At 46.8% G+C, this 27,842-nt stretch overlaps 1 protein-coding gene across 4 annotated transcripts in view; it reads right to left on the bottom strand.

The window, feature by feature from the left end:
- Positions 1 to 27,842, bottom strand: part of LOC134909252 (glutathione hydrolase-like YwrD proenzyme) — a 227,331-nt gene that overhangs the window by 151,438 nt on the left and 48,051 nt on the right. For all 4 annotated transcript variants that reach the window (XM_063915949.1, XM_063915950.1, XM_063915947.1 and 1 more), the window contains exon 3: positions 5,097 to 5,250. In XM_063915949.1, coding sequence (XP_063772019.1) covers positions 5,097 to 5,250 — 154 coding nt within the window. The remainder of the gene's footprint in view (positions 1 to 5,096; positions 5,251 to 27,842) is intronic.

Here is a 27,842-nt window from a genome sequence, read left to right as displayed (position 1 = left end):
TAACATGCCAAACAATGCCAGAATTTGCTGAAAAGTTTATTACTGCAAACAGATTTGAAATAGCAGTTATGGTTCAAAAGTTACAACACTTTTCTTGTTGCAGGTAACTGAAGATGGCTTTGACAAAAGATGTCTGGAGAACAAAGTTTACATGTCATAGCTGCAGATTTTAACAACTGGCACATAGAAAGACCTCCGATTTCACATAACACTGTCAGGTGCCTAATTTCCAAATTCCGAGAAACTGGGACTGTGGCTGACAGGTCACGGAGTGGTCGTCCAAACAGTGCTACTAATGAGACACCCTCAACAATGGTTTTGGAATCCTTCGTGAAGAGCCCACAACACCCACACATTAAATGATTGCCCTTTATGGAGAACAGTTCAGCCTGTAATTCCAACAAAAAAAGTATTGTAACTTTTGAACCATAACAGCTATTTCAAATCTGTTTGCAGCAATAAACTTTTCAGCAAATTCTGATGTTGTTTGACATGTTACACAACCCCCTTTCCATTTGAAAAAACTGACTTAGATTCAAGATGGCCGATTTCAAAACGGCGCCTATGTTCAGTACATACCTTAAAAGATAGCCCACCTCACCCATACCTAACTGGAATATTCAGTTTTCCGATTTCCTGCACAGTTTTTGAAACAAAAGGGTGTACTACGACTTTTGAATCACCATGTAGATTGGAGTGGACAGAGGTATTTGTCAGGGATGCCAGATATGAGAAGATTACAGTAGTACAGTCTGGAAATGACCAGTGAGTTATTAATGTCTTAGTGTTAGTGGCTCCTGGGTGAGAAAGGGTCTAATCCTGGAACTATTTTTGAGATGAAAGTGGCAGGTTTGTGCGAATGTGTGGTTTGAAGGAGAGGGAGAAGTCAAGGATTACTCCAAGACAGCGCACTTGGGGGGATAGAGGATGTAGTAGTGCCATTAACAGATAATGAGATTTTGGGAGGTGAGTTTGTGTGGGTAGGTGGGAAGATGATCAGCTCAGTCTTAGACACGTTGACTTTAAGAATGCGCTGGGACATCCAAGAAGAGATAGAAGAGAGACAGTTGGATACACGAGTGAGGAGAGCAGGGGAGAGGTCTGGGGAGGAAATGTAGATTTGAGTGTCAGCAGCATAGGGATGATAGAAGTTAAAAGAGCTAATGAGTTCACCTAAAGAGGACGTATAGAGAGAGAAAAGGAGAGGACCAAGAGCAGAACCTTGGGGGACACCTACAGTTAGCAGAAGTGTGTGTGTGTGTGTGTGTGTGTGTGTGTGTGTGTGTGTGTGTGTGTGTGGGGGGGGGGGGAGGAGTGGCACCATGAAAGAAGTCATAAAAGGAACGATCAGAGAGGTAGGAGAACAGTAAGGATAGGGCAGTATCACGCAGACCAAAGAAGTGAAGGATGTGCAAAAGGAGAGGGTGGTCCACAGTATCAAAAGCATCAGAGAGGTCAAGGAGAATAAGCCGTGCGTAGTGGCCCTTAGATTTTGCCACATGGGTTCAGCAGCGCCCGATTACAGAGTACATATGCACATAGTCAAAACAGGAAAACAGTGACTTACAGTTGAAGACAAAATAGGACAAGCACAGGGTAACTAAACATAACTACACCAGTAGACGACACTGAGATAAGTATCAAGGTGGCTGAAACTGCAGGATTTGGGCAGTTGAAGATTATTAAAGTAAGACAAGGATAAGCACATGAGAGAAGAGGGCCCTACTTGTGAGAGCTAACATTCTAAAGGGGAGAGTCAGACAAACAGGGGTGGCACAGTTGGGGTAGACAGAGCATGGGACAGAGGGTTAGGATGAGATTTGGCTGGGTTTGGTAAAGAAGTGGGTCTTAAGAGCTTGTTTAAAGTTCTGTAGAGAGGTGGAGAGTCTGAGGGAGAGAAGTAGAGAATTCCAGAGTAAGGGAGGAGCACATGAGAAATCTTGGAGATAGGAGTGGGAGGAAGTAATTAGAAGACAGAAGAGCCGGCGTGCATTAGCAGAGCGAAGAGGACAGGTGGGAGTGTATAGGGAGATAAGGTCAGAGATGTAAATGGGAGAGGAGTGGTTAAATGCTTTGTAAGTGAGTGTGAGAAGTTTGAATTGGATTCTGAAAGGGAAGGGAAGCCAGTGAAGGGCTTGTAGGAGAGGGGAGGTAGACGTAGTGCATTTGGTGAGGAAGATGAGCCGGGCAGCAGCATTGAGGATAGATTGGAGTGGAGAGAGGTAATTGTCAGGGAGGCCAGTTAGGAGGAGATTACAGTAATCCAGTCTGGAAATGATCAGTGAGTGGATAATGGTCTTGGTGGTATCCAGGGTGAGAAAGGGTCTGATCCTGAAAATATATTTGAGATGAAAATTACAGGTTTGTGAGAGGTGCTGAACGTGTGATTTGAAAAAGAGGGAGGAGTCAAGGATTACGCCAAGACAGCGTACTTGGGGGCTAGAGGATATAGTTGTGCGATCAATGGATAAAGATACATTACATGAGAAGTTTGATCAAATTCTTGTTTTTAAATTTTTTTATTCACCAATAACTTTGATAAATTTTCCACCAATACGGCATATGAAGCAATCTCCCGTGAGAGAGCTTCCAGCCTAAACGGCACATACTGTAGACCACTGTGTTGGTAACAAAACAATGAGTTCCACAATGTACTAAATACTTTATCACAATGAACTGTATTAATTGCTGAATTTGCAAAGTAAGACGTTCCTGCAACAGGAAAAAGAAACCACCGAATCACTGACTTACCATATGCTAACCTAAAGCCACACTGCAAAGAAATACTACCAACATGTATAACTACCTACAGATGTAGCCGCGCTCATCCAGCATGGCTACATCGCAAACATACTGCGGCCATGGCTAGGTGATCTGGCACCTATCCGCGCTGAGGTAGCGCACTAAGATGTTCCCATTCATGTGAATGGGGTGCTAGGTGAGGCTGTAGCCGCAACTAACTTGGCTACATCTGTATGTAAGCTTTCAGGAGCTTATTATACCTAAGGGAGTATGAGACAGAGGGCCTGATTCCAGAGATGGAAGCATAACACACAGGGCGGGATGTATTAACATACATCACCGCCCATCGCAGCGATGCTAATCGTATATGTACTAACATATGCGATTAACATCTCAATGCGTGACGGAGGCCCCCCCGCGATACCTGTGAGGTGGTGTGCGGGGGAGGGGGGGTCTCGGTCAACTCCCTGGGGTCACTATCTCCTCCCAGCACGGCATGAAGGCAGCCTCCTCCTTCTCCCTGCAGCCGGAAGGACCTCCGGCTGTGTTGCTAGGTGCTAGGGGGAGGAGGAGTTTAGCTTCAGGGACCAGGGCTGCCTGGACAGAGGTATGCCGGGGGGGGGAAGGGTGGCAGTGCGGGGCAGCGGAGGTGGCGGGATGCGGCGGCCGGCGGTATGAAGCCCGTAGGCTTCTATAGGGTATCACCATCAAGAGATGGCGATAACCTCAACGGCGAAAACACGGCGGCCGAGGTTTAGTAAATATGAAAATGTGGTAAAAACCCTGAAAACGGGGGTTTTACTGCATTTTCCATTTAGTACATCCCCCCCACAGTCTTTGTGCAGTAAAATGCTAGTGCTGCAGGAGGAGTCCTATGTAAATACACTTCCCGACGGCTTCCCTGATTCGTTGCTGCAGCATCACATCATCTGTGTGAACATCGCTTATTTGAGTAACCCTCAGGTTACTCAAGACAGCCAGGAAATCAAGCTGCTGAAGCCAGTGGCATACATGGACCTAGAAAACGGGTCGGTTTTCTGTAACGATGCTTGTCTCCACCCCAAATGCCAGCAGCATGTCAATCATGCTGCGGCATTTGGGGCATTGCTAGTGACACTGCAATCCTAGAGCTGAACATGCGCAGTGCGGATTCTGCACAGGTGAGATCCAGAAACATTGGGGATGTACTATATGTAAGCATTGGATTTGCATACATCTGTGAATTAGGCTCCGAGCTGTGACTGTGGGGGACCATATTGTTTTGTTTATACCAGACTGTAGACAATGTCAGACATCTAAAATTTTGCCAGGCAGGTTACACAGCACATGCAGGTCAGGTTTTACAGGCAGTCTGTAAAACAGCAGCACAACATTCCAAGTTCTGGAAAGCACAAAGAGTACAGATTCCAAATGGCGCCTTAAGTAACCCCAGACCACCAATCTATAGCAGCCTGGCCACTTGATTGCATCAGAAGCAATGATCTACTGAACAAACATATTTTTAACCACTTAACTGATGATTTTTTCCCCCAAAAAAACACTCAGAATTGTTGGGTGTTTTTATGAGTGAACAACATAAATTTAATCTTATCCAAAATTATTTTAGTTAAAAAAAACACCTTTTTTTAAAATATATTTAAGATTTTTTTTAAACATCGGAACATCGGTCATCACCATCAGAACATCAGGAACATCGGAAACATTGCAACTATCGCTACTTTCCCTTTAACAGCGGGGACAGCCGCCAGGTACACAAGGGGGCTTGGCGGGGGTTGATTTACACTTCCCCAGCAGCAGCTATTGTCTGCAGCCGCTGGGTGGGGGGGGTCCTGCCGTGCTGACCAATCAGCTATGACAGCAGCACGCAAACACTGGGGGAGGGCGCGGGAAGGCAGAGAAACCTTCCGGTCCCTCTGAGAGCAGCAGCAGCGGAAAGTTTCTCTTTACTGCAGCTGCACACACTGTCTATCTGACTGGACACATCCTGCACGACCAGGTCAGATAAAGCACTTGCTGGTGTGGTCGCATCTGATATGAGCATGCCACGCAAGTGGTTAAAGGTAGCAGAGAAGTTGTAGTAATTAGCCCAGCTATGGCTTACAATAGACTCCGCTAAAACCCAGTCTGGATTCCTTCCATTAGACCTATTGCTGCTTCTCCAATCCTCCAAAATCCTGCCGTTCCACATTAACGTCATATGGAGTCATGCCGTCCCTGCCACACAATGTATCTGTGATTTTTACAAGATACCCCTTCTTTATGGATCAAATGTTTTAGGCTCAGCATATAGGTTATATCATGTAAAACAAAGGCCATCTGTATTAGTAGAAAATGACAGGCTTGGTGAACTGTACCTTCCATTAAGTCCATAGACCTTTCTGGTGTCTGCTTCGTAATACAAACAGAAGCAATCACCGCCGAGTCCCGTGTTGGTGGGTTCAGTGACAGTAAGGGCAGCAGCTACAGCTACTGCCGCATCAGCGGCATTCCCACCTTTCTTCAGTATATCTGCAAATGGTAGAGAATGTCATTACAGTATAACCAAATTATGTACATGGAAATGAATGTTATTTATTGGGAATGCAGAATAGACAACGAGTCGTTGTTTCCAGTCATATTTATAGTTGGCAGACACAACTGCAAAATTAGTTTACTGGTCTGTTTTTAGTCCTTCAACGACCTCTGTGAAAGCAAATACAGTTATATCCACACGCTCATTATGCAGGTTATCTGGCGGCTGGGATAGCTGCTGGCTTATGTTAAGTAACATTTTCTTTATTAGAACCAAAGAAGCAGGAAACAGCAATGATACAGTAATTGGGAAGTACAAAAACATAACAAAACATTCAACATGTAGAGGCCAAGTTTTTCCAATTATAGGTAAATTACAGACTCATAGGACAAAGCTTTTATAGCTGTGGAGATGGCTCATATTCTGGATAATTTTTTCCTCTAAATTACTACATAAAACATGAATTAAGTCAATAAAGTACTGTAGTAAGAAGTTACAAGTAAGCAATAATACTAGAGACAATTAAAGCAGAATTAATCTGCCAGGATGGGAACAATTGACTACTAATAAGCATGTTTGTGCACCAACCAAGGGCGTAGCTACCATAGGTGCAGGCAGTGCAGCTTCTATAGAGCCCGGAGCTGAGAGGGGCCATCATCCCTATCACAGTTACATATCTTATATACAGCGCGTAGCTACCATAGGTGCAGGCAGTGCAGCTTCTATAGAGCCCGGAGCTGAGAGGGGCCATCATCCCTGTCACAGTTTCATGTATTATATACATTTTTCACCACTGGACCCTGCAATATATCTAGGTATGTCCCCAGAGCCGGCCCTAACCAATATGATGCCCTAGGCAAGATTTTGGCTGGTGCCCCCTAGCACCGCCGCTAGTTCTGCAGGAGATGCCTGGCATGAGTCAGCTGGCAGCTCTGCTAACGTCGGTCGCCTTTTGTTTATGAAAATGCATCATAATATTTGCATTACTATGTGGCTAGGATGCACAAGCAGCTTCTGCTAATGATATGCAGCATGCCTATATTCTGTGTGCGATTGCGGCTGTATCTGCATATGAAATGCTACATTACAGTGATTTACAGGAATACACTGCAACGTAGCATTTCGTATGCAGATACAGCCGCAGTCACACACAGAATACAGGCATGCCACATAACATTTTAATCAGCAGAAGCTGATGGTCCCCTAAGCATACCAAATGCCTTAGGCATTTGCCTAGTTTGCCTATGCCTAAGGCCGGCTCTGTATGTCCCTGTAGCTGCTCATTGTAATGTGGTATAAAATGAACAGAAGAGCATTATAATGTTATATAATATGAACTGGGGGCATTATAGTGTGGCAATAATATATGCAGTGGAGCAGGGACGGGCGGTGAGATAAATAGCTCAGGAGGCAGTGGCTAGCACCAGAGACAGATTTACATGCAATATATGAGCCAAAGCGTACATCTGGGTATTATACACAAGTACAGCAGGATAAACGCCTGGAAATTTGGTGAGTTTTGATCAGAGATGTGTGGAAACGTTAGCCAGGTGAGGCACTGCCTCCCCTGCCATAGACTTTTTACTCCAGAGTTTTGGCTATAAAAATGATTAGAATAATACAAAGAAGATATTTCAAACATATTCTTTGTATTTTTCATATACTTTATACAGTCAAAACTCTGGCACAAACGTTAGTATGACAGGAAAGGCTCTGCCTCACCCCACCGCACGTCACTGCGGTGGAGGCACTATAGTGTGCCATAATATGAACTGGGGGCACTGTAGTATGGCACATTTTGAACAGGGGACAATGTATATTATAATGTAAATTGGGGGTACTGTGTTGCATAATGTGTACTGGCAGCCCAATAATGTGACATAATGTGAACTAGGGCACTACTATGGGACATAAAATTAACAAATGCTGCATAGAGGTGTCATTCTGGAAGCAATAAGACAGGGGACCCTTCAAAATGTTGCTATGGGGCCCACAAAGTTTTGGCTACGCCCCTGGCACCATCAGACAGGTGAAGTGCCAGCTCTTCAGATCTGTTAATTTGGCATGCCCCCCAAAAAAGGCCAGAAATGCTGAATTTGACTGTAACAAGGGTGACCCAGTTAGGTTACAGATTAGAGCATTGTTGCTAAATGCATAATACATCACCTTTCATGCGGGAACTGAACATTTTGTTAGTGTGTGAGTTCTACTGTAGCGCCTGCAGTACTTGCCTATTCTAGCGGGATGTCAATGGCGGTCCCCAATATCTCAAGTGGCAGCCAGAAAAATTGGCAAATCTCCCAAAGTGAAGTTGGCAGTCCATGCAGCTTGATGACGTGATTTGTGCTGTATCACTTTATAGTGGTCTCATCACCCACCTTTTTAATGCCAGCAAACGCATTGTTCAGCAAGTATGGAGCTATAATGATACAATCCCAACACGTCCACTTGACTGACCCACTCCAGAGGGAACAGATGAAAAGCCAGCGAGCATGCTGTAGCTCCACAAGTCCCAAAGTACAGCAAGTAGAGAGACAGAAATCACAACATTCCTGTAAATCAGCCCCAGAAGTACTGTAGCTAGACTGGGCTGGCCTGCATTAGAACAGGCAAACAGTGCCACAATGTACATTGTATTCACATGAAAGGACATGTTCCTCATTGCAGCTAAACCCCACAGAGCCTAGGTCAGTCAGAGTGAAGCCAATCTGATTAGAATGATTTTTTTTTCTACAGAAGGGAGCACATGTAAAATTGATCCCGTGGTAATTAGGTTAGAGCTGAGGGGCATTATGGGGGGGAGGGGGGGGGGGGGGCTCGCTGCAGTGTACCTGCTATAGTGTCTCCAGCCAGTCTGTCATAGCCGGATGCTGGAAGCAACTTTATGGTAGGTTAAAGCTGTTTTCCCCTTAGCTTTGGCTGCTACCGGCCTAGTCAGTGACTGTTAGGGGGAAAGGTACAACATTTTCTAATACCTCCATCCACAGCAAAGATCAATGCTGATGATAATCACTATTATTACCATGGTTCTTTGTACCACAACATATACACTTACTAGTAGTAATGTCTATGCAGGTTTCTACATCTGCATCAACATTCCCTGAATGTACTTGGACTGTATGAAAATTCCCCTTCCCTTCTCTGTGACTTCTCTCCATGGCCAATGCGCACAGGTCTGCAATAGTGCATGTGTGTGTGTTACTTTCTGACCACAACCAGTGTGAAATAATGCTAAACAAGCTACACCGCCTGGCATAACACACGTTCTGTATTAAGGGCCTAGATCACTTTTAAGACAGAAATTGCGATTTACTCAATCCTGCTTTTGCTAAAAATCGCATGTGAAGAGCCGCCCAGAAAGGTAAAAGATCCTCACTGATGTAATCGCAAAATTGCGTATGCAGTTGCAGAATTGTGATGCATATGGAGAAATAGTAAACCATCGACAATTGCGGTTGACTCAGGGCTACTCAAAACAATGAGAATGCAGGCACACCGGTGCCGTGTTTTTAGACGCAATCCATTGCAAATGACGGCAGATACACGCACCGAAAACATACGCAATCTGCCTGCGTTTGTCCAACACTCACCACAAACGCCATGTTAATACCCACGAACCGTCACTTCCTGTCAATCAAATTGCGATTGCATTTCACTAAATTGTGATCACAATTTAGTCTTTGTGTTCGCAGTGCACGATAAGTGCCCAATTAGTGATTTTGCAACTGATGCTGAAAAGGGCCCCAAGTCCTTTAATAACATCTGCCATTAAAAAAATATATAGTAATAAAAACAATGCCAATTACTGCATTTTAGTTACAACCCTGCCATTTGTACTGAACTACCTGGAGTTCAGTGCATTATCAATATAAGTGTATATGGTACAAAGTAGCAGGAAACCGCACACGTTGAATCATTCTACTTGGATATATCAGAAGATAATGCGAGTCCTTAGTACTTTGTACGTAAGGCTCATTAATTATTAAACTACCTTGCCACGTTCATTTTTCACTACAGAATGAAACAATGTAATTTCACACTGAAACAAATGGCGCCAGGACCAAATGTGTGGAAAGGCCACATAAGCCAGGTGCCAGGGTGGCAGAATTGTAGAGGAGGTACACTGTGTGGGTATTGGTCGTTGGGTCAACCCAACGTAGATCGACACTCAGGTCGACCACTGAAGGTCGACATTGCCCTTAGGTTGACATGCATTAGGTCGACATGTACTAGGTCGACAGGTCAAAAGGTCGACATGAGTTTTTTGGCTGCAAATAGCTAAAGTATCATTACTCTCAACGTTTATATGTGCTTAACAAGGACAGGTAGCATGTGCTGACACCAGTGGTGGGATGTAATGCAGTTCGAGATCACCGGCAGCTCGTACCTCCGGTGATCTCAGACTGCATTACATCCCACCGTCAGTGTTGTACAAGCACGGGAAACCAGGATGGAGGAGTTACCCTGCTACACTGGGGTTTCCAAAGCACAGGGTCACACCGATGCCTCAGGGACGTGTGGTGAGCTAAATGGCTCAGGAGGCACTGGCTAGCAGCAGAGCCAGATTTACACACAATATATGTGCCAAAGTGTACATCTGGACATTATACACAGGTACAGCAGTATAAACTCCTGGAAATTTGGTGAGTTTTGATCAGAGATGTGTGGAAAAGACAGGCAGGGGACCAGTGCTACAAGTACGGCAGTACGGCGTACCTGTAAGAAAATCCCAGCAGGTACGCCGTACCGCTGGGCCGCTACCTTGCAGACACCGGGTGTTGGAGAGAGGAGAGCACAGCATGTGGCAGCATGCACTGAGACGGTTCATGAGCCAATCAGAGCTTGCGGACTGGTAGCCAATCAGGAGCCGCTGCTGACGGACCATGAGCCCTGATTGGCTTACGGACCGGCGCCAGTTCAGGAGACCGGACTGAGGGCAGGAGAGGGACAGGAGGAGCGTGTGCTGCGCTCTCCTCTCCCCAGCAGCAGGCCAGCAGCAGAAGATAGTGCCAGTCCCAGGCAGCAGCAACAACGGTGAGTTGCACTGCTGTTACATATCTGGCACTCTGTGGATATGTGTATCTGGCACTGTGGGGGTATATCTGGCACTGTGGGGGCATGTATGTCTGGTACTGTGGGGGCATATCTGGCACTGGGGGCATATCTGGCACTGTGGGGGCATATCTGACACTGTGGGGGCATATGTGTATCTGGCACTGTGGGGGCATGTGTATCTGGCACTGTGGGGTCATATGCGTATTTGGCACAGTGGGGGCATATGTGTATCCGACACTCTGGGGCAATGTGTATCTGGCACTGTGGGGGCATATATGGCACTACTGGGGGCATTTGTGTATCTATGCATTTATGCATCTGGCACTGTAGAAGCATATCTGGCACTGTGGGGGCATATGTGTATCTGGCACTATTGGTGTCATAAGTGTATCTGCCCCCCCATATGTGTATCACGTCTCCATTTTCATTGGCCACGCCTAATGTGACATTTGGCGCGCGCACACAGTACCTATAAGACATTTTTCTACTTGCACCACTGCAGGGGACTCACTGCCTCACCTGCCACATACTTTTTACTCCAGAGTTTTGGCTATAAAACGGATTAGAATAATGCAAAGAAGATATTTCAAAGAAATTCTTTGTATTTTTCATATACTTTATACAATCAAAACTCTGGCACAAATGTCAGTATGACAGGAAAGGCTCTGCCTCACCTGCCTCACCCCACCGCTCGTCACTGCTATGCCTCCTCTAAACGTATTCCTTTAATGCACCTGCGTCTCCATCACTGAAGGTGCACAGACATCTCTGAGTGGTACTAAGGAGCAATGGTTAGATTGCTCCAACAGTATGGAGGTCTTGTGATCAATTCCCACCAAGGCCATATCTGTGCTGAGTTTGTGTGTTCTCCATATGTTTGTGTTGGTTTTAACCACTATACAAAGACATACAGAAAGGTTACTTGGCTTCTGACAGAAAAAAAGTTTATCCTAGTGCAGTGGTTCTCAAACTGGGTGCCACGGGACACTGGCAGGGGTGCCTTGGATTGGTGGTCCAGGAACAATTCAAATTATTTATGGTCAATGTAATAGGCAAAACCAGTGCTAGTGTCAGTCATAAAATATGTGAACAAAAAGAAATGAATCTTGTCCCTCATTCGCTCGCCGTGGCATAGGCTCTTCTTAAATAGAAGAGCGCGATGCCACTATAGCATGGCGAGTGAAAACGGTATTTACCACTTCACAAACTGCTGCTTGATAAATAGGGTCTTTGGATGATATATAAAGACAATTTATTTAATTTAATATTTCTTTCTAAATTTTTGAATAAGAATCTTTAGGCCTAGGGGTACCGTGAAAAAAATTACGATACTCTAGGGCGCCATGATTCAAAAAAGTTTGGGAACAACTATCCTAGTGTATATTTGTGTGTGTACATGTGGTAGGAAATATAGACCCTCATTCCGAGTTGTTCGCTCGGTAAAAATCTTCGCATCGCAGCGATTTTCCGCTTAATGCGCATGCGCAATGTCCGCACTGCGACTGCGCCAAGTAAATTTGCTATGCACTTAGTAATTTTACTCACGGCTTTTTCATCGGTCTGGCGATCGTAATGTGATTGACAGGAAATGGGTGTTACTGGGCGGAAACAGGCCGTTTTATGGGCGTGTGGGAAAAAACGCTACCGTTTCCGGAAAAAACGCAGGAGTGGCCGGAGAAACGGGGGAGTGTCTGGGCGAACGCTGGGAGTGTTTGTGACGTCAAACCAGGAACGACAAGCACTGAACTGATCGCAGATGCCGAGTAAGTCTGGAGCTACTCAGAAACTGCTACGAGGTGTGTAATCGCAATATTGCGAATACATCGATCGCAATTTTAACATGCTAAGATTCACTCCCAGTAGGCGGCGGCTTAGCGTGAGCAACTCTGCTAAAATCGCCTTGCGAGCGAACAACTCGGAATGACCTCCATAGCTTGTAAGGCTAAACTCAATTACATTTTCACTGGCTCTGTGTGACTACACCTACAGCGCGTGCAGCATAGGATAGTGACCAGCAGTAAGGCCATGGTGTTTCAGGAGACTATTAATGAAGCTCAGCCAGGTCTGAGTAGATGGTTGAGATACAGTAAGGGCTGTGGAGTAGGCAACGGGGTGGGTGTGGGGGGGGGGGGGGGGGTGTAGAGGGGTGGTGCAGCTCAGGAGCGGAGCTGACCAGGGCTCCAGTAGAGACCTGCAGCTGGGAGGAAAGAGTCTTGATTGGAACTGGTGGACAACAGAGTCCTAAGAGAGACTGCTAAATGGAATAGCCAGTTCGGTATGAGATGTCAGCACTTAATATGTCCACAATGAGTGTGCTGTACCACAATGCCAGCGTCTAATCCCGACACGGATTAGCTGGTCTGTCTTCTTCACAGCCCTTTCTGTAGATTCTTAACCCTTTAAAATACCTTGGACTGTACTGGGGATACATATGATATCCCGGCAGACGGGATGCCAGCTGTCACTATATACCGACAGCGGCATCCCGTCTGCCGTAATCCCAGCAGCAAGGCAGCAAGTCCCCACGTGGGCTCACTGTGCTCGCCATGCATCCAGTCCTGTGGTTCGCTTTGCTCGCCACAGGTTCTATTCCCCCTCGGTTGGTGGCGTGGACCCACCAACCAGGGCCGGATCCAGAAGAAAATGATAGGGGGGGCACCATGGAAGGGGCAAGTACAATTGCGTGTGGCTTCGGTGCATGTGAGGTGGCGCTTCTTATACAATGCCCACAGTTGTAGCGCTCATTATGCAATGTCCACTGTACTGGTAGTGCCCCTTATATAGACCCCATAGTAGTGGTGCCCCTTTTGCAATGCCCGTATTGCCCCCAGTAGTAATGTTGCCTGTAGTAATGCCCCCAGTCATTATGCCCCCAGTGGTAATTCCCCTGCAGTTATGACCCCAGTAGTTTACCCCCCCCCCTTTAGTTTAGCCTCCCAGTGGTAATGCCCCCAGTAGTTTAGCCACCAGTAGTAATGCCCCCCTGTAGTTTGCCCCATTGTAGTTTAGCCCCTGTAGTTATGCCCCCTTGTAGCTTAGCCTTCAGTAGTAATGCCCCCAGTAGTTTGGCCCCTGTAGTTATCCCCCAGTAGTTTGGCCCCTGTAGTTAAACCCCCAGTAGTTTGGCCCCCCATTAGTTTAGCCCCCAAGTAGTAATGCCCCTGTAGTTAAGCCGCCAGTAGTAATGCCCCTGTAGTTAAGCCGCCAGTAGTAATGCCCCTGTAGTTACGCCGCCAGTAGTTAGCACCTTTGTAGTTGGCCCCCAGTAATAGTCCCCCAGTAGTTTGCCCCCAGTAGATGCCACCCAGTAATAATGTCCCCCAGCAGTTTGCCCCCAGTAGATGCCCCCCAGTAATAATGTCCCCCAGTAGTTTGCCCCAGTAGATGCCCCCCAGCAATAACGTCCCCCAGCAGTTTGCCCCCAGTAGATGCCCCCCAGTAATAATGTCCTCCAGTAGTTTGCCCCCAGTAGTAATGCCCCCTAGGAGTTTGCCCCCAATAGATGACCCCCAGTAGTAATGCCCCCAGTAGATGCCCCCCAGTAATAATGCCCCCAGTAGATGGCCCCCAGTAAAAATGTCCCCCAGTAGCTGCCCCCAATAGATGACCCCCCCAGTAGTAATGCCCCCCAGTAGATGCCCCCCAGTAATAATGCCCCCAGTAGCTGCCCCCAATAGATGACCCCCCAGTAATAATGCCCCCTACGAGTTTGCCCCAATAGATGACCCCCCAGTAGTAATGCCCCCAGTAGATGGACCCCAGTAAAAATGTCCCCCAGTAGCTGCCCCCAATAGATGACCCCTCAGTAGTGATGCCCCCAGTAGATGCCCCCCAGTTATAATGCCCCCAGTAGTTTGTGCCCCCCAGTAGTAATGCCCCTTGTTGATGCCCCCCCCAGTAGTAATGTCCCTCGTAGTTTGCCCCCAGTAGATGCCCCCGCTGCATTAAGGAAGAAAAAAACATACTTACCGAGCCCCGTTCCCGCTTCCAGACCGCTGCAGTCCTCCTCCTCCCTGGGCGTCCGCTCCTCAGTCAGCACTATGAGAGAGACGTCATGACTGACGTCTCTCCCATAGCGCACGCCGCACAGTGACAGCGCCGGAAGCCGGAGCTCAGTACTGAGCTCCTGCCTCCGGCTGCCGCTGTGCAGGGAGACGGGCGCCCGCTGGTAACACAATCTCAGCGGGCACCCGTCATCTCCCTGTGCGGCGCCGGTTGGGGGGACAGAAGGCCACAAATGACAGGGGGGGGCACGGGCCCGAGTGCCCCCCCCTGGATCCGCCACTGCCACCAACCGAAGGGGAATACCAAGCATGTGTCGGGATTCCGGGCGTTGGTATTTCACTGGATGTCGAGATTCCGGTATCAATCTCCTGAACGCTGGGATCTTGACAGCTGGTATAATGACTGCGTCTTCTGTACGGAGATATATAAATTGTGTTTTTTCATCAGTATTGCTGCAATGCACTGTAAGCGTTCGATACTGTACCACACATGAGACTTTTATACAAGCTACAAGAATCAGGGCTAGGAAGCACAATATGCACTTGGGTCAAAAACTGGTTAGATAATAGGAAGCAGCGCGTTGTGGTTAATGGATCTTTTTCAACTTGGACTGAAGTGCTAAGTGGTGTGCCGCAAGGCTCAGTATTAGGACCGCTATTGTTCAATATTTTCATTAACGACCTAACAGAAGGTCTAGAGAGCATGGTGTCAATTTTTGCAGATGATACCAAATTGTGTAAGGCTATAAATACAGAGGAGGATGCCGAGTCTCTTCAGAACGACTTAGTTAAATTAGAAGCATAGGCAGCCAAATGGAGAATGCGCTTCAACACAGACAAGTGTAAGGTAATGCACTGTGGTAACAAGAACAAAAATTACACCTACCTACTAAATGGGGTAAAATTAGGGGATTCTGTACTGGAAAAGGACTTAGGTGTCCTCATAGATAGCAAGCTAAGCAGTAGTACCCAAAGTAGGACTGCAGCAAAGAAGGCTAATAAGATATTAGCATGCATAAAACGGGGTATTGATGCTAGGGACGAGAGTATTATACTCCCGTTATATAAATCACTAGTGAGGCCACACCTTGAATACTGTGTACAGTTCTGGGCACCGTACTACAAAAAGGATATCCTGGAGCTTGAAAAGGTACAGAGGAGGGCGACCAAACTAATTAAGGGCATGGAGACGATGGAATACAAGGAAAGGCTTGAAAGACTAGGCATGTTTACATTGGAAAAGCGGAGACTAAGAGGGGATATGATCAACATCTACAAATATATAAGGGGACAATACACAGAGCTTGCGCGGGACCTGATTTTTGGTTAGATCAACACAGAGGACTCGTGGACACTCGCTCAGGTTAGAGGAAAGGAGATTCCGCACAATACGGCGTAAAGGCTTTTTCACGGTAAGGACAATACGTGTTTGGAATTCCCTGCCCGAGGGAGTTGTAATGGCGGAATCTGTCAACACCTTTAAGAATGGGTTAGATAAATTCCTATTGGATAAGGATATCCAGGGGTATGGTGCATAGTCATGCATTATAGTTACTATAAATAGGGATAAAATGCAATGGCTGACAGCAGCATCAGTCAGAAATTTTAGTCAAATCATCATGCATAGGACACCACAAATAGGTTGAACTCGATGGACAATTGTCTTTTTTCAACCTCAGATACTATGTTACTATGTTACTTGTACTGTATAAACATTAAGCATAGGTACACACTGTACAATTATCTGGCAGATTAACTGCCAGATCTGGGTGGTTGGAATGAAAATTTGGTAATGGATGAGAGCAAAGGGCAATCGACTATTTGCTCCCAAAAAACTGCAAAATGGACAAAAACAGTAGTTCATCCAAGTTGGTTAAATTTGTGTTTTACCAATTTGTATGAACAAGAGGTTTTGTCAGTTTTCCTGTGTTTGGGAGTAAATGGTCGATTGTCATTTACTCTCATCCATCATCCATTACCAGATTTTCATTCCAACCAGCTAGATCTGGCAGATTATCTGCCAGATAATTGTATAGTGTGTACCTAACTGAATTGTAAATGAGATTATAGCAAAAAATTTATTTTCAAATTAACAGGTATGCAAGGGGGTACATTTAAAAAAAATCTTAGTTTATTTATATTCAGTGCTGTTTTCACTTTATCTTCTTCAGAACGGCGTAAAGATGTTAAAAAAATAAAATAAAACACAGCACTAAATTTTTTTTTTTTTTAATCTATTCTATTTGTGGGCGTTTTAAGGTGGCACTATATTCTTTTGCATTAGCTACCATATTTATTTACCATTTATAATCATAATTGTTTTGTTATCAAGGAACTTACAAAAAAAAAAAAAAAAGAACTTACTGCATCCAGCCTGGATGTTGCTGGTGTACAGTAATTTTTTCCCATAGATGTGTCATGTAATTCAGATATCTGATAAAGGACTTTAATGTTTAATTTTATGGTGACCTATGATTGGAATGAGGTGCCTGTTTCTTATCTGCACAACCTGGCTGCAATTCCAACAAGTATAAACCCACATGTGTCATAAAATGTTATTTATAGCACATATGTGGAAACATTACACAGTACAAATGTCAATTAAATATTCTTTGATAACTTGTCTTCTAATGTTACATTTATGAAATATGTTTATTAACTAAAAACATGCAAGCTAGACCTTGGTTGGGGGGGGGGGGGGGAGATAGATATAATGCAGGGACGTGCAGTGAGTTAAATTGCTCAGGAGGCACTGGCTAGCACCAGAACCAAATTTACACACAATGGGGTATATTTACTAAGCTCCTGATTTTGACCGAGATGGTGTTTTTTCTTCAAAGTGTCATCGCGGGAATTTACTAAACTCAAATCACGGCAGTGGTGAGGGCATTCGTATTTTTTTGGAAGTCCTAGGAAAAAAATACGAATGAATACACCATCGGTCAAATACGCCTGCAATTTGGTAGAAATCGGTAATTTACTAAAAAGTGCAATTCACAAACACTGCCGACAGTAGCCAAACACTGCCGTGAAAAATTACAAATCGTGAAAAAGTGCTAAAATAAAACAGACCTGCTTTTTTTTACCGTGTTCGGATAGGCATGCAGGGATCCATGAGATCCGTGCTTGTTTTTCAGTGGGAATGGGTGGGAAAGTGTTAATTTAAAAAAAAAAAAATGCGTAGGGTCCCCCCTCCTAAGCAAAACCAGCCTCGGGCTCTTTGAGCCGGTCCTGGTTGTAAAAATATGGGGAAAAAAGTGAAAGGGGTTCCCCCATATTTAAACAACCAGCACCGGGCTCTGCGCCTGGTCCTGGTTCCAAAAATACGGGGGACAAAAAGCGTAGGGGTCCCCCGTATTTCTGAAACCAGCACCGGGCTCCACTAGCCAGATACATAATGCCACAGCCGGGGGACACTTTTATATTGGTCCCTGCGGCCCTGGCATTACATACCCAACTAGTCACCCCTGGCCGGGGTACCCTGGAGGAGAGGGGACCCCTTCAATCAAGGGGTCCCCCCCTCCAGCCACCCAAGGGCCAGGGGTGACGTACTTTGCAAAATAAAAAAACGGATACACGACCACGCACTGAAAGGGGCCCCATGCTTTCACATGGGACCCCTTTCCCCGACTGCCAGGAACCCCCCCTGACTTCTGTCTAAGAGGGTTCCTTCAGCCAATCAGGGAGTGCCACGTTGTGGCACCCTCCTGATTGGCTGTGTGCTCCTGTAGTGTATGTCAGGCAGCAGGTTAGCAGTTGGCCAAAACAATGCTGCACTGCAGGTGGGGCAGATTTAACATGTGCAGAGAGAGTTAGATTTGGGTGTGGTGTGTTCAATCTGCAATCTAATTTGCAGTGTAAAAATAAAGCAGCCAGTATTTACCCTGCACAGAAACAAAATAACCCACCCAAATCTAACTCTCTCTGCACATGTTATATCTGCCACACCTGCAGTGCACATGGTTTTGCCCAATTGCTAACAAACTTGCTGCTGCGATCAACTCAGAATTACCCCCTATGGGGGTAATATCAAGTTGATCGCAGTAGGAATTTAGTTAGCAATTGGGCAAAACCATGTGCACTGCAAGGGAGGCAGATATAACATGTGCAGAAAGAGTTAGATTTGGGTGGGTTATTTTGTTTCTGTGCAGGGTAAATACTGGCTGCTTTATTTTTACACTGCAAATTAGATTGCAGATTGAACACACCACACCCAAATCTAACTCTCTCTGCACATGTTAAATCTGCCCCACCTGCAGTGCAGCATTGTTTTGGCCAACTGCTAACAAAATTCCTGCTGCGATCAACTTGGAATTACCCCCTATGTGCGATTTTGGCTAAGTGTCAATTTTGACTATCTCTTCTATAGAGATAGTCAAAATTGACTAGCCTGCACAGTCTATCTATTCTTGTGATGCCGATCGCACGGTACCACGCATCGGCATTGAATCGGGATCGCAAGGTGACTTTCACCTTGCGATCTGCACTAACTTTTTTTACGATTTTGACTATATAGTCAAAATCGTAAGAAAAAATCTCAACGTGTGTACACACCATAACATTTGCAGAGAGAGTTAGGGGGACATGTATTAAACAGTGATAAAAGTGGAGAAGTGAGCCAGTGGAGAAGTTGTCCATAGCAACCAATCAGCATTGACGTAACATTTATAATTTGCATACTATAAACGTATACAGAGCAGCTGATTGGTTGCCATGGGCAACTTCTCCACTGGCTCACTACTCCACTTTTAATCACTGCATAGTACATGTCCCCCTTAGATTTGGGTGGGGTGTGTTCAAACTGAAAGCTAAATGACAGTGAAAAAATAGGATTTTAATTACCTACTGGTAAATCCTTTTCTTGGAGTCCGTAGAGGATGCTGGGGTTCCATTTAGTACCATGGGGTATAGACTGGTCCTTTGGGAGCCACTGGCACTTTAAGAGTTTACCAGTGTGGGCTGGCTCCTCCCTCTATGCCCCTCCTACCAGACTCAGTCTAGAAACTGTGCCCGAGGAGACGGACATACTTCGAGAGAAAGAAATACAGATAGTGGTGAGATTCACACCAGCCCACACCGAATCGAAAAAACCATGCTGACCAGCATGCACCATGAAGAAATCATGCAAAACCGCATGAAACATGAAGAAACCATGTCAACCAGTAGGTAACACGAAAAAACATGTTATCTGGCATGAAACAGGAAGTAACCATGCCAATCAGAATGTAACCTAAAGAAACCATGCTAACCATGCATGAAAGAGGAACAGCAACAGCTGAACCAATACTTAACCAAGTAGCAACGCAGGAAAACGAATCACTGGGCAGGCGCCCAGCATCCTCTATGGATTACGAGAAAAGGATTTACCGGTAGGTAATTAAAATCCTATTTTCTCTTACGTCCTAGAGGATGCTGGTGTTCCATTTAGTACCATGGGGATGTACCAAAGCTCCCAGTATGGGAGGGAAAGTGCTGAGGATCCTGCAGAACGGAGTGACCAAACTTTAGGTCCTCAGATGCCAAAGTATCGATTTTGTAGCACTTCAGCAAACGTGTTCGACTCCGAGCAAGCAGCTGGTCGGCAAAGCTGTAAAGCTGAGACACCACAGGCAGCTGCCCAGGAACAACCCACTGTACAAGTAGAGTGGGCCTAGCCCTTAACAGATCTTGGACACGGCAGGCCTGCCGTAGAATAAGCATGCTGGATAGTGAACCCGATCCAGCGAGCAAATGTCTGTTTAGAAGCAGGACACCCAACCGTGTTGGGATCATAAAGGACAAACAGAGCGTCCGACTACCTGTGACGAGAAGTCCTCTTCACAGAAACTTTCACAGCCCTCACAACATCCAAAGACAGTGAGGTAATTGAGGAGTCAGTAGCCACTGGCACTACAATAGGTTGGTGATATAAAAAACCAAAACAACCTTTGGAAGAAATTGCTGATGCGTTCTGAGCTCAGCTCCATCTTCATGGAAAACAAGTAGGGGCTCTTGCATGACAATGCCCCCAATTTCGACACCCGTCGAGCAGATGCTAATGCCAACAGTGTGACCACCTTCCAAGTTAGAAACTTGACGTCCACCTCCTGTAAAGGCTCGAACCAATCCGACTGCAGGAACTGCAGCACCACATTAAGATCCCAAGGTGCCGTAGGAGGCACAAAGGGTGGCTGGATGTGCAGAACCCCTATCAAGAAAGACTGAACCTCAGAGAGAGAAGCCAATTGTTTCTGGAAGAAAATGGACAAGGCCGAAATCTGGACCTTTATGGAGCCCAAGCATAGGCCCACAACCACACCTGCTTGCAGAAAGTGGAGAAACCATCCTCGTTGAAACTCCATCGTAGGAAACTTCTTGGATTCACACCGAGACACGTACTTTTTCCAAGTGCGATGGTAATGTTTAGACGTTACTGTTACACACACCAGTGCCAACAGGAGTATACCGGTGTGTGAACAGAGAGGGAAGCGAAGCAAACGAACTCACAGACAGTATAACATAACATACACAGGAGGTAATGGAATAACTAATAAACATAAAGTGAACGGAGAAGCCCAAAAGGCTCAGGAATTGGGTGTCTCCCTAGTGTCAGGAATGCTCAGATGGAATAGAGCGGACAATGAAGCGATGTGTAGTGATTTAACATGTGGAGCACCTGAAATGATGTTGCTAAGAGCAACAGAAAAAACCCCAAAGGGTTACCAACGGGTGTGGGAATAAACTCCTTGGTCAGAGATAGAAATATAGACACAAGGAGAGTATCCACAATCCTAACCCCCACTTGCAGGGCACAGGTTCAGCTTACTGCCACTAAACTGACACCTGGACGCCCTGCACAGTGAGGGAGGATTAAGCAAGCAGGTCTGAGAGTACAGCCACAAACCTGCTGGGTTCACAGAATAGCAAAAGAACCCCAGCAGGTCAAACAACTGACTCCAGTCTTACTGCTAGGTCCGGATTGGCAGAATGAAGTACCGAATCCCAAGGCCTATTTGCAGTAAGCAACAAGTAAATACAAAGTCACACAGTACTAGCTAACTCTCTGGAACTGACTAACAAACAAAGATTCAGCAGCATTTGCCTAGCCTGAGAGGATGGTTTAAATAGCAGGTGCTGTCCACGCCCCACTCAGACCTCACAGACTGTGAGCACAAAACCAGCGCCGGATTCCCTGCCGTGCACAGAGCCTGTAACCACTACACAGTAAAAACCCGGACCGGAGTATCAGCTGCGCTCAGGTTACTTCGCTAACACTTGCCTCCCGGTTGCCATGGCGACGTGGCAGTACAGAGCAGGAGATCCTAACAGTACCCCCCCTCTGACGAGGGGTCAAAGAACCCCTACCACCGGGTTTATCGGGGAACTGCGAGAAGAAAGAGCGTATCAGTCTGGGGGCATGAAGATCACAACTGCGCACCCACGACCGCTCCTCCGGGCCATACCCCTTCCAGTGCACCAAAAATGACAGCCGACCCCGAACCATCTTGGAGTCAAGAATCCTTTCAACCACAAACTCCCTCTGACCCCGTATCAGAAGAGGAGAAGGTCTTCCACTGGAAGAAGGATTACTAACCGCCAGTTTTAAAAGGGAACAATGAAATGTTTTATTGATACCCAATGAACGGGGCAGATCTAACTGAAATGCCACCGGATTGATAACCCTGGTGATCTTATAAGGGCCGATGAACCGGGGGCCTAACTTATGAGATGGCTGTCTCAACTTCAAATTCTTGGTGGACAACCAGACGAAGTCTCCTAATTTGAAGCTGCAGGGTCTTCTCCGCTTATCAAAAACCCTTTTGGTCACTAATGACACAGACACAAGGGCTTTCTTCACTTTCCTCCAAATACCCCTAAGGGACGAAACCACAGAGGAACCACCAGGCGTGGAATCCAGGGGGTCAAAAGAATTGGCCTTAGGATGATGCCCATATACACAAAGGAAGGGAGAGATCCCTGTAGCAGAGTGAGCCGCGTTGTTATAGGCAAACTCTGCCATGGACAGATGAGCAACCCAGTCAGTATGACATAACACCTGAGGAACTGCTCCAAGGACTGGTTCACCCTCTCAGTCTGCCCATTAGACTGTGGATGGTAGCCTGACGACAAGCTCACAGAAATCTGGAGATCAGAACAAAATGCCCTCCAGAATTTGGCCACAAACTGGGATCCACGGTCAGAGACCACATCAAGTGGCAACCCGTGGAGGCGCACAACATGCTGCATAAATAACTCAGACAGGCGTCTGGCCGATGGCAACTCAACCAGTGGAACGAAATGCGCCATCTTCGAAAACCTGTCAACGACAACCCAAATGGCTGTCATCCCCGAGGATTTGGGCAAGTCCACCACAAAATCCATGGAAATGTGGATCCATGGCTTAGACGGAATAGAGAGTGGATGTAATGGGCCGACAGGAACCCCTCTAGGAGTTTTATTTCGGGCACAAACGTCACATGCCCGAACCCACTGATCCACATCCCTAGCCACCGAGGGCCACCACACCGCCCTAGACAGCAACTCCAGAGTTCTGGCAATACCCGGATGCCCTGCCGACCTCTTGGCATGGAATTCCAGGAACACTCGCTGTCTTAACCTAGGAGGCACAAACAAGAGACCTACCGGAAGGTCTGGAGGAGCCTGCTCCTGTGCTCTAAGGACTAATGACAAGAGGTCCTGGGTAATGCCCACTTTAATACATGATGGGGACACAATGGGCAATGGCTCCTCGGTGGTCTCTTGAACTGGAGCAAAACTCCGCGAGAGCGCATCAGCCTTGATGTTTTTTGACCCAGGGCGATATGTTATCAAAAAATTAAAGCGAGCAAAAAACAAAGCCCATCGTGCCTGCCTGGCATTGAGCCGCTTCGCTGACTCTAAATATGCCAGATTCTTATGGTCGGTGAGAATTGAGACCACAAACTTAGCCCCCTCAAGCCAGTGTCTCCACTCCCCGAGTGCATCCTTTATAGCCAACAATTCCCGGTTACCCACATCATAATTCATCTCGGCAGACGAAAATTTACGGGAAAAGTAAGCACAGGGATGAAGGCGATTATCAGACACCCCCATCTGAGAGAGCACTGCCCCAATACCTATCTCAGAGGCATCCACTTCTACCACAAAAGGACGCTCTGGATCTGGGTGTCGCAGCACCTTGGCCGAGACAAATGCCCTTTTGAGACGGGCAAAGGCCGCTTTGGCCTCACAAGACCAGTGAGCAACATCCGCCCCTTTCTTAGTGAGTGCCACCAAGGGGGCCACTATAGACGAAAATCCAGCGATAAACCGTCTATAAAAATTTGCAAAGCCCAGAAAACGCTGAAGCGCCTTCAAACTAGTTGGCTGCACCCAATCCAGGACTGCCTGTACCTTAGAACCCTCCATTTGGAAACCTTCTGAGGAGATAATATACCCTAGAAATGCGATTTGCTGGACTTCAAACTCGCACTTCTCCAGCTTCGCCCCAAGCTGGTGGTCTCTGAGTTTCTGGAGGACTAAGCGTACATGCTTCCGATGTTCCTCCAGGGAATGAGAGAAGATTAGGATGTCATCTAGATAAACAACTAAGAATCTATCCAAATATTCCCTGAGCACATCGTTCATGAATTCCTGGAAGACTGCCGCGGCATTAGAGAGCCCAAAAGGCATCACCAAATATTCATAATGCCCTGAGTGGGTATTAAAGGCAGTCTTCCATTCATCCCCCTCTCTTATTCGGATTAGATTGTAAGCACCGCGTAGGTCAATCTTAGAAAAAATGGTGGCAGTACGAAGCTGGTCAAACAAAACCGAAATGAGAGGCAGTGGGTACGAGTTTTTAATCGTGATACGGTTCAATTCCCTGAAGTCGATGCAGGGTCGCAACGAACCGTCCTTTTTACCCACGGAAAAGAACCCCGACCCAACTGGGGACTGTGAGGGTCTGATAAATCCCTTAGCCAAGTTCTCCTGAATGTACTCTGCCATAGCCTGAGTCTCAGGACGTGACAGGGAGTACAACCTGCTCTTGGGAAGCTTAGCATCCGGCAACAAATCAATGGCACAGTCATAGGGGCGATGGGGAGGTAGTACCTCCGCAACTTTTTTGGAGAACACATCCGCAAAATCTGCATAACATCCTGGCAATCCTGGCAAACTTAGCTGCGAGAGCCTGACTGGAAGGCTCAAGCAACTCCTGAAACAATCACTACCCCAACTAAGAATCTCCCCAGAGACCCAGTCAAATTGAGGGTTATGGGCCCTTAACCAGGGTAACCCCAAAACCAATGGGGCACAAGAACAGACAGTCACATAAAAAGACAATTTTTCAGAGTGTGTGGCTCCAATAAACAAAGGAATTTGGCTGGTGCAGGAGGTAATTTTACCCTGGGACAATGGTTCCCCGTTTAACCCACAGATCTCAATCTCTGATGCCAAAGGTACTGAGGGAACAGAGTGTTCCAGGGCGAATTGACGGTCCATGAAAACCCCATCGGCCCCACTGTCATCAAAGGCCTCAGTCTTGACAGTTTGACCGAGGATCTCCAAAGTCACCGGAATGAGAAAAGTCTTTTGGGGAAATTCTGACTTCTGGCCTGACAGGATATTTCCCATCACCCTCAGGCCCTGAAGTTTTCCAGTTTTTCTGGACATGATACTACAACATGACCTTTATTCCCACAGTACAAACACAAACCCTGCTGTCTCCTCCGCGTCTTCTCACGCGAGGAGAGGCGGGTAGCCCCAATCTGCATAGGCTCCTCGGAATATTCCTCAGAGTCTGAGGTTCCCTTGGGAAAAAAGGAAACTGCGGTCTCCCTTTCAAGCCTACGCTCTCTCAGCCGTCTATCCACCCGGATGGATAACTGCATGAGCTGATCTAAGCTATCAGGCAAGGGATATTGTACCAGTTGGTCCTTTATCTGGTCAGAAAGGCCCCTTCAGTACTGGTTTCTCAGGGCTGGGTCATTCCACTGGGTATCATGAGCCAACCTCCGAAACTCCGTACTATAAACCTCAGCTGGCCGTCACCCTTGCTTAAGAACCGTAATCTGAGCCTCGGCTGAAGCCATCGTGTCAGGGTCATCAAACAAAATGCCCAGTGCCGTAAAAAAAGCATCAACACTTTTAAGCGACGGACAGTCAGGCTGTAACCCATATGCCCAGACCTGTGGGTCTCCTTGTAGCAAGGAAATCACCATGCCCACCCGCTGAATCTCCGACCCAGAAGACTGGGGCCTAAGCCTGAAATATAGCTTACAGCTCTCCTTGAAACAAAAGAACTGCGAGCGATCTCCAGAAAAACGATCCGGGAGATTTACTTTCGGCTCCTTAACCCCTGAACTTGCCGCTGCTGCTGCGGGAGCTCCGCTAGCGGCCTGCGGGGTGTTCATTTTAATGGACATCTCATTAAATTGTCGAGTCAGGACCTGCACCTGATCGACCACCTGTTGCAAAGTATTTTGAGGGGTATGCTCCATATTCCCACAAAATTTCAACAGGAGTATGGCTGCTGAATATGTTACGCACACCAGTGCCAACAGGAGTATACCGGTGTGTGAACAGAGAGGGAAGCGAAGCAAACGAGCTCACAGACAGTATAACATAACATACACAGGAGGTGATGGAATAACTAATAAACATAAAGTGAACGGAGAAGCCCAAAAGGCTCAGGAATTGGGTGTCTCCCTAGTGTCAGGAATGCTCAGATGGAATAGAGCGGACAATGAAGCGATGTGTAGTGATTTAACATGTGGAGCACCTGAAATGATGTTGCTAAGAGCAACAGAAAAAACCCCAAAGGGTTACCAACGGGTGTGGGAATAAACTCCTTGGTCAGAGATAGAAATATAGACACAAGGAGAGTATCCACAATCCTAACACCCACTTGCAGGGCACAGGTTCAGCTTACTGCCACTAAACTGACACCTGGACGCCCTGCACAGTGAGGGAGGATTAAGCAAGCAGGTCTGAGAGTACAGCCGCAAACCTGCTGGGTTCACAGAATAGCAAAAGAACCCCAGCAGGTCAAACAACTGACTCCAGTCTTACTGCTAGGTCCGGATTGGCAGAATGAAGTACCGAATCCCAAGGCCTATTCGCAGTAAGCAACAAGTAAATACAAAGTCACCCAGTACTAGCTAACTCTTTGGAACTGACTAACAAACAAAGATTCAGCAGCATTTGCCTAGCCTGAGAGGATGGTTTAAATAGCAGGTGCTGTCCACGCCCCACTCAGACCTCACAGACTGTGAGCACAAAACCAGCGCCGGATTCCCTGCCGTGCACAGAGCCTGTAACCACTACACAGTAAAAACCCGGACCGGAGTATCAGCTGCGCTCAGGTTACTTCGCTAACACTTGCCTCCCGGTTGCCACGGCGACGTGGCAGCACAGAGCAGGAGATCCTAACAGTTACCCCCTTCCTAGCTTGTATCAGAGTAGGAATGGCTTTGTTCGGAATTCCCTTCCAAGCTAAGATCTGGCGTTCAACCTCCATGCTGTCAAACATAGCCATGGTAAGTCTTGATAAGCGAATGGCCCCTGTTGCAGAAGGTCCTCCAGCAGTAACTCCAGAAGATCCGCGTACCAAGCACTTCTTGGCCAGTCCGGATCAATAAGGATCACCTGAACTCTTTTTCTTTTTATTAGCTTGAGAATTCATGGGATGAGTGGAAGTGGAAGGAACACATACACTGACTGGAACAACCACGGAGTTACCAGGGCATCCACGCCACTGCTTGTGGGTCTCGTGACCTGGAACAGTACCTCCAAAACTTCTGGTAGAGACAAGAGGACATCATGTCTATCTGAGGTACATCCCCTCGGCTTGTTACCTCTGCGAAAACCTCCAGGTGGAGGCTCCAGTCTCCTGGAAGGAGATCGTGTCTGCTGAGAAAGTCTGCTTCCCAGTTGTCCACTCCCGGAATGAAGATTGCTGACAGTGCCAGCGCATGCTTCTCTGCCCAGAAGAAGATTATTGTCACCTCTGACATTGCAGCCCTGCTGTTCGTTCTGCCCTGCCTGTTTATGTAGGACACCGCTGTGACGTTGTCCAACTGAACCTGAACGACTTGATCTCGCAGAAGATGTGCCGCTTGTAGAAGTTCCGTGTACACAGCCTTCAGATCCAGAATGTTTATTGGAAGGAGAGATACCTGAACTGACCGCTTTCCTTGGAAGTTTTCCTCCTGAGCAACTGCTTCCCAACCACTGAGACTTGCATCTGTGGTTAGATGAATACAATTCTGAATCCCAAACCTGAGGCCCTGGAGTAGGTGAGAAGTTTACAGCCACCAGAGGAGTGAAATTCTGGCTTTCGGCCACAGGTGCATCCGTTAGTGCATGTGAAGATTAGATCCTGACCATAAGACCAGGAGATCCAGTGGGAAAGACCGTGCAAGGAATCTTCCGTACTGTCGAGCCACTTAGTAGGCAACCATCTTCCCCAGAAGGCAAAGCACTGATGAACCTATACCCGGGCTGGCATCAGGACATCCCGGACCATTGATTGGATCACCAACGCTTTTTTTACCGGTAGAAACACC

This window comes from Pseudophryne corroboree, chromosome 4 (assembly GCF_028390025.1).
Source record: "Pseudophryne corroboree isolate aPseCor3 chromosome 4, aPseCor3.hap2, whole genome shotgun sequence".
NCBI lineage: Eukaryota > Metazoa > Chordata > Amphibia > Anura > Myobatrachidae > Pseudophryne > Pseudophryne corroboree.
The sequence above is the reverse complement of the archived record's forward strand: the minus strand, read 5'-3'. Positions and strand labels throughout refer to the sequence as shown.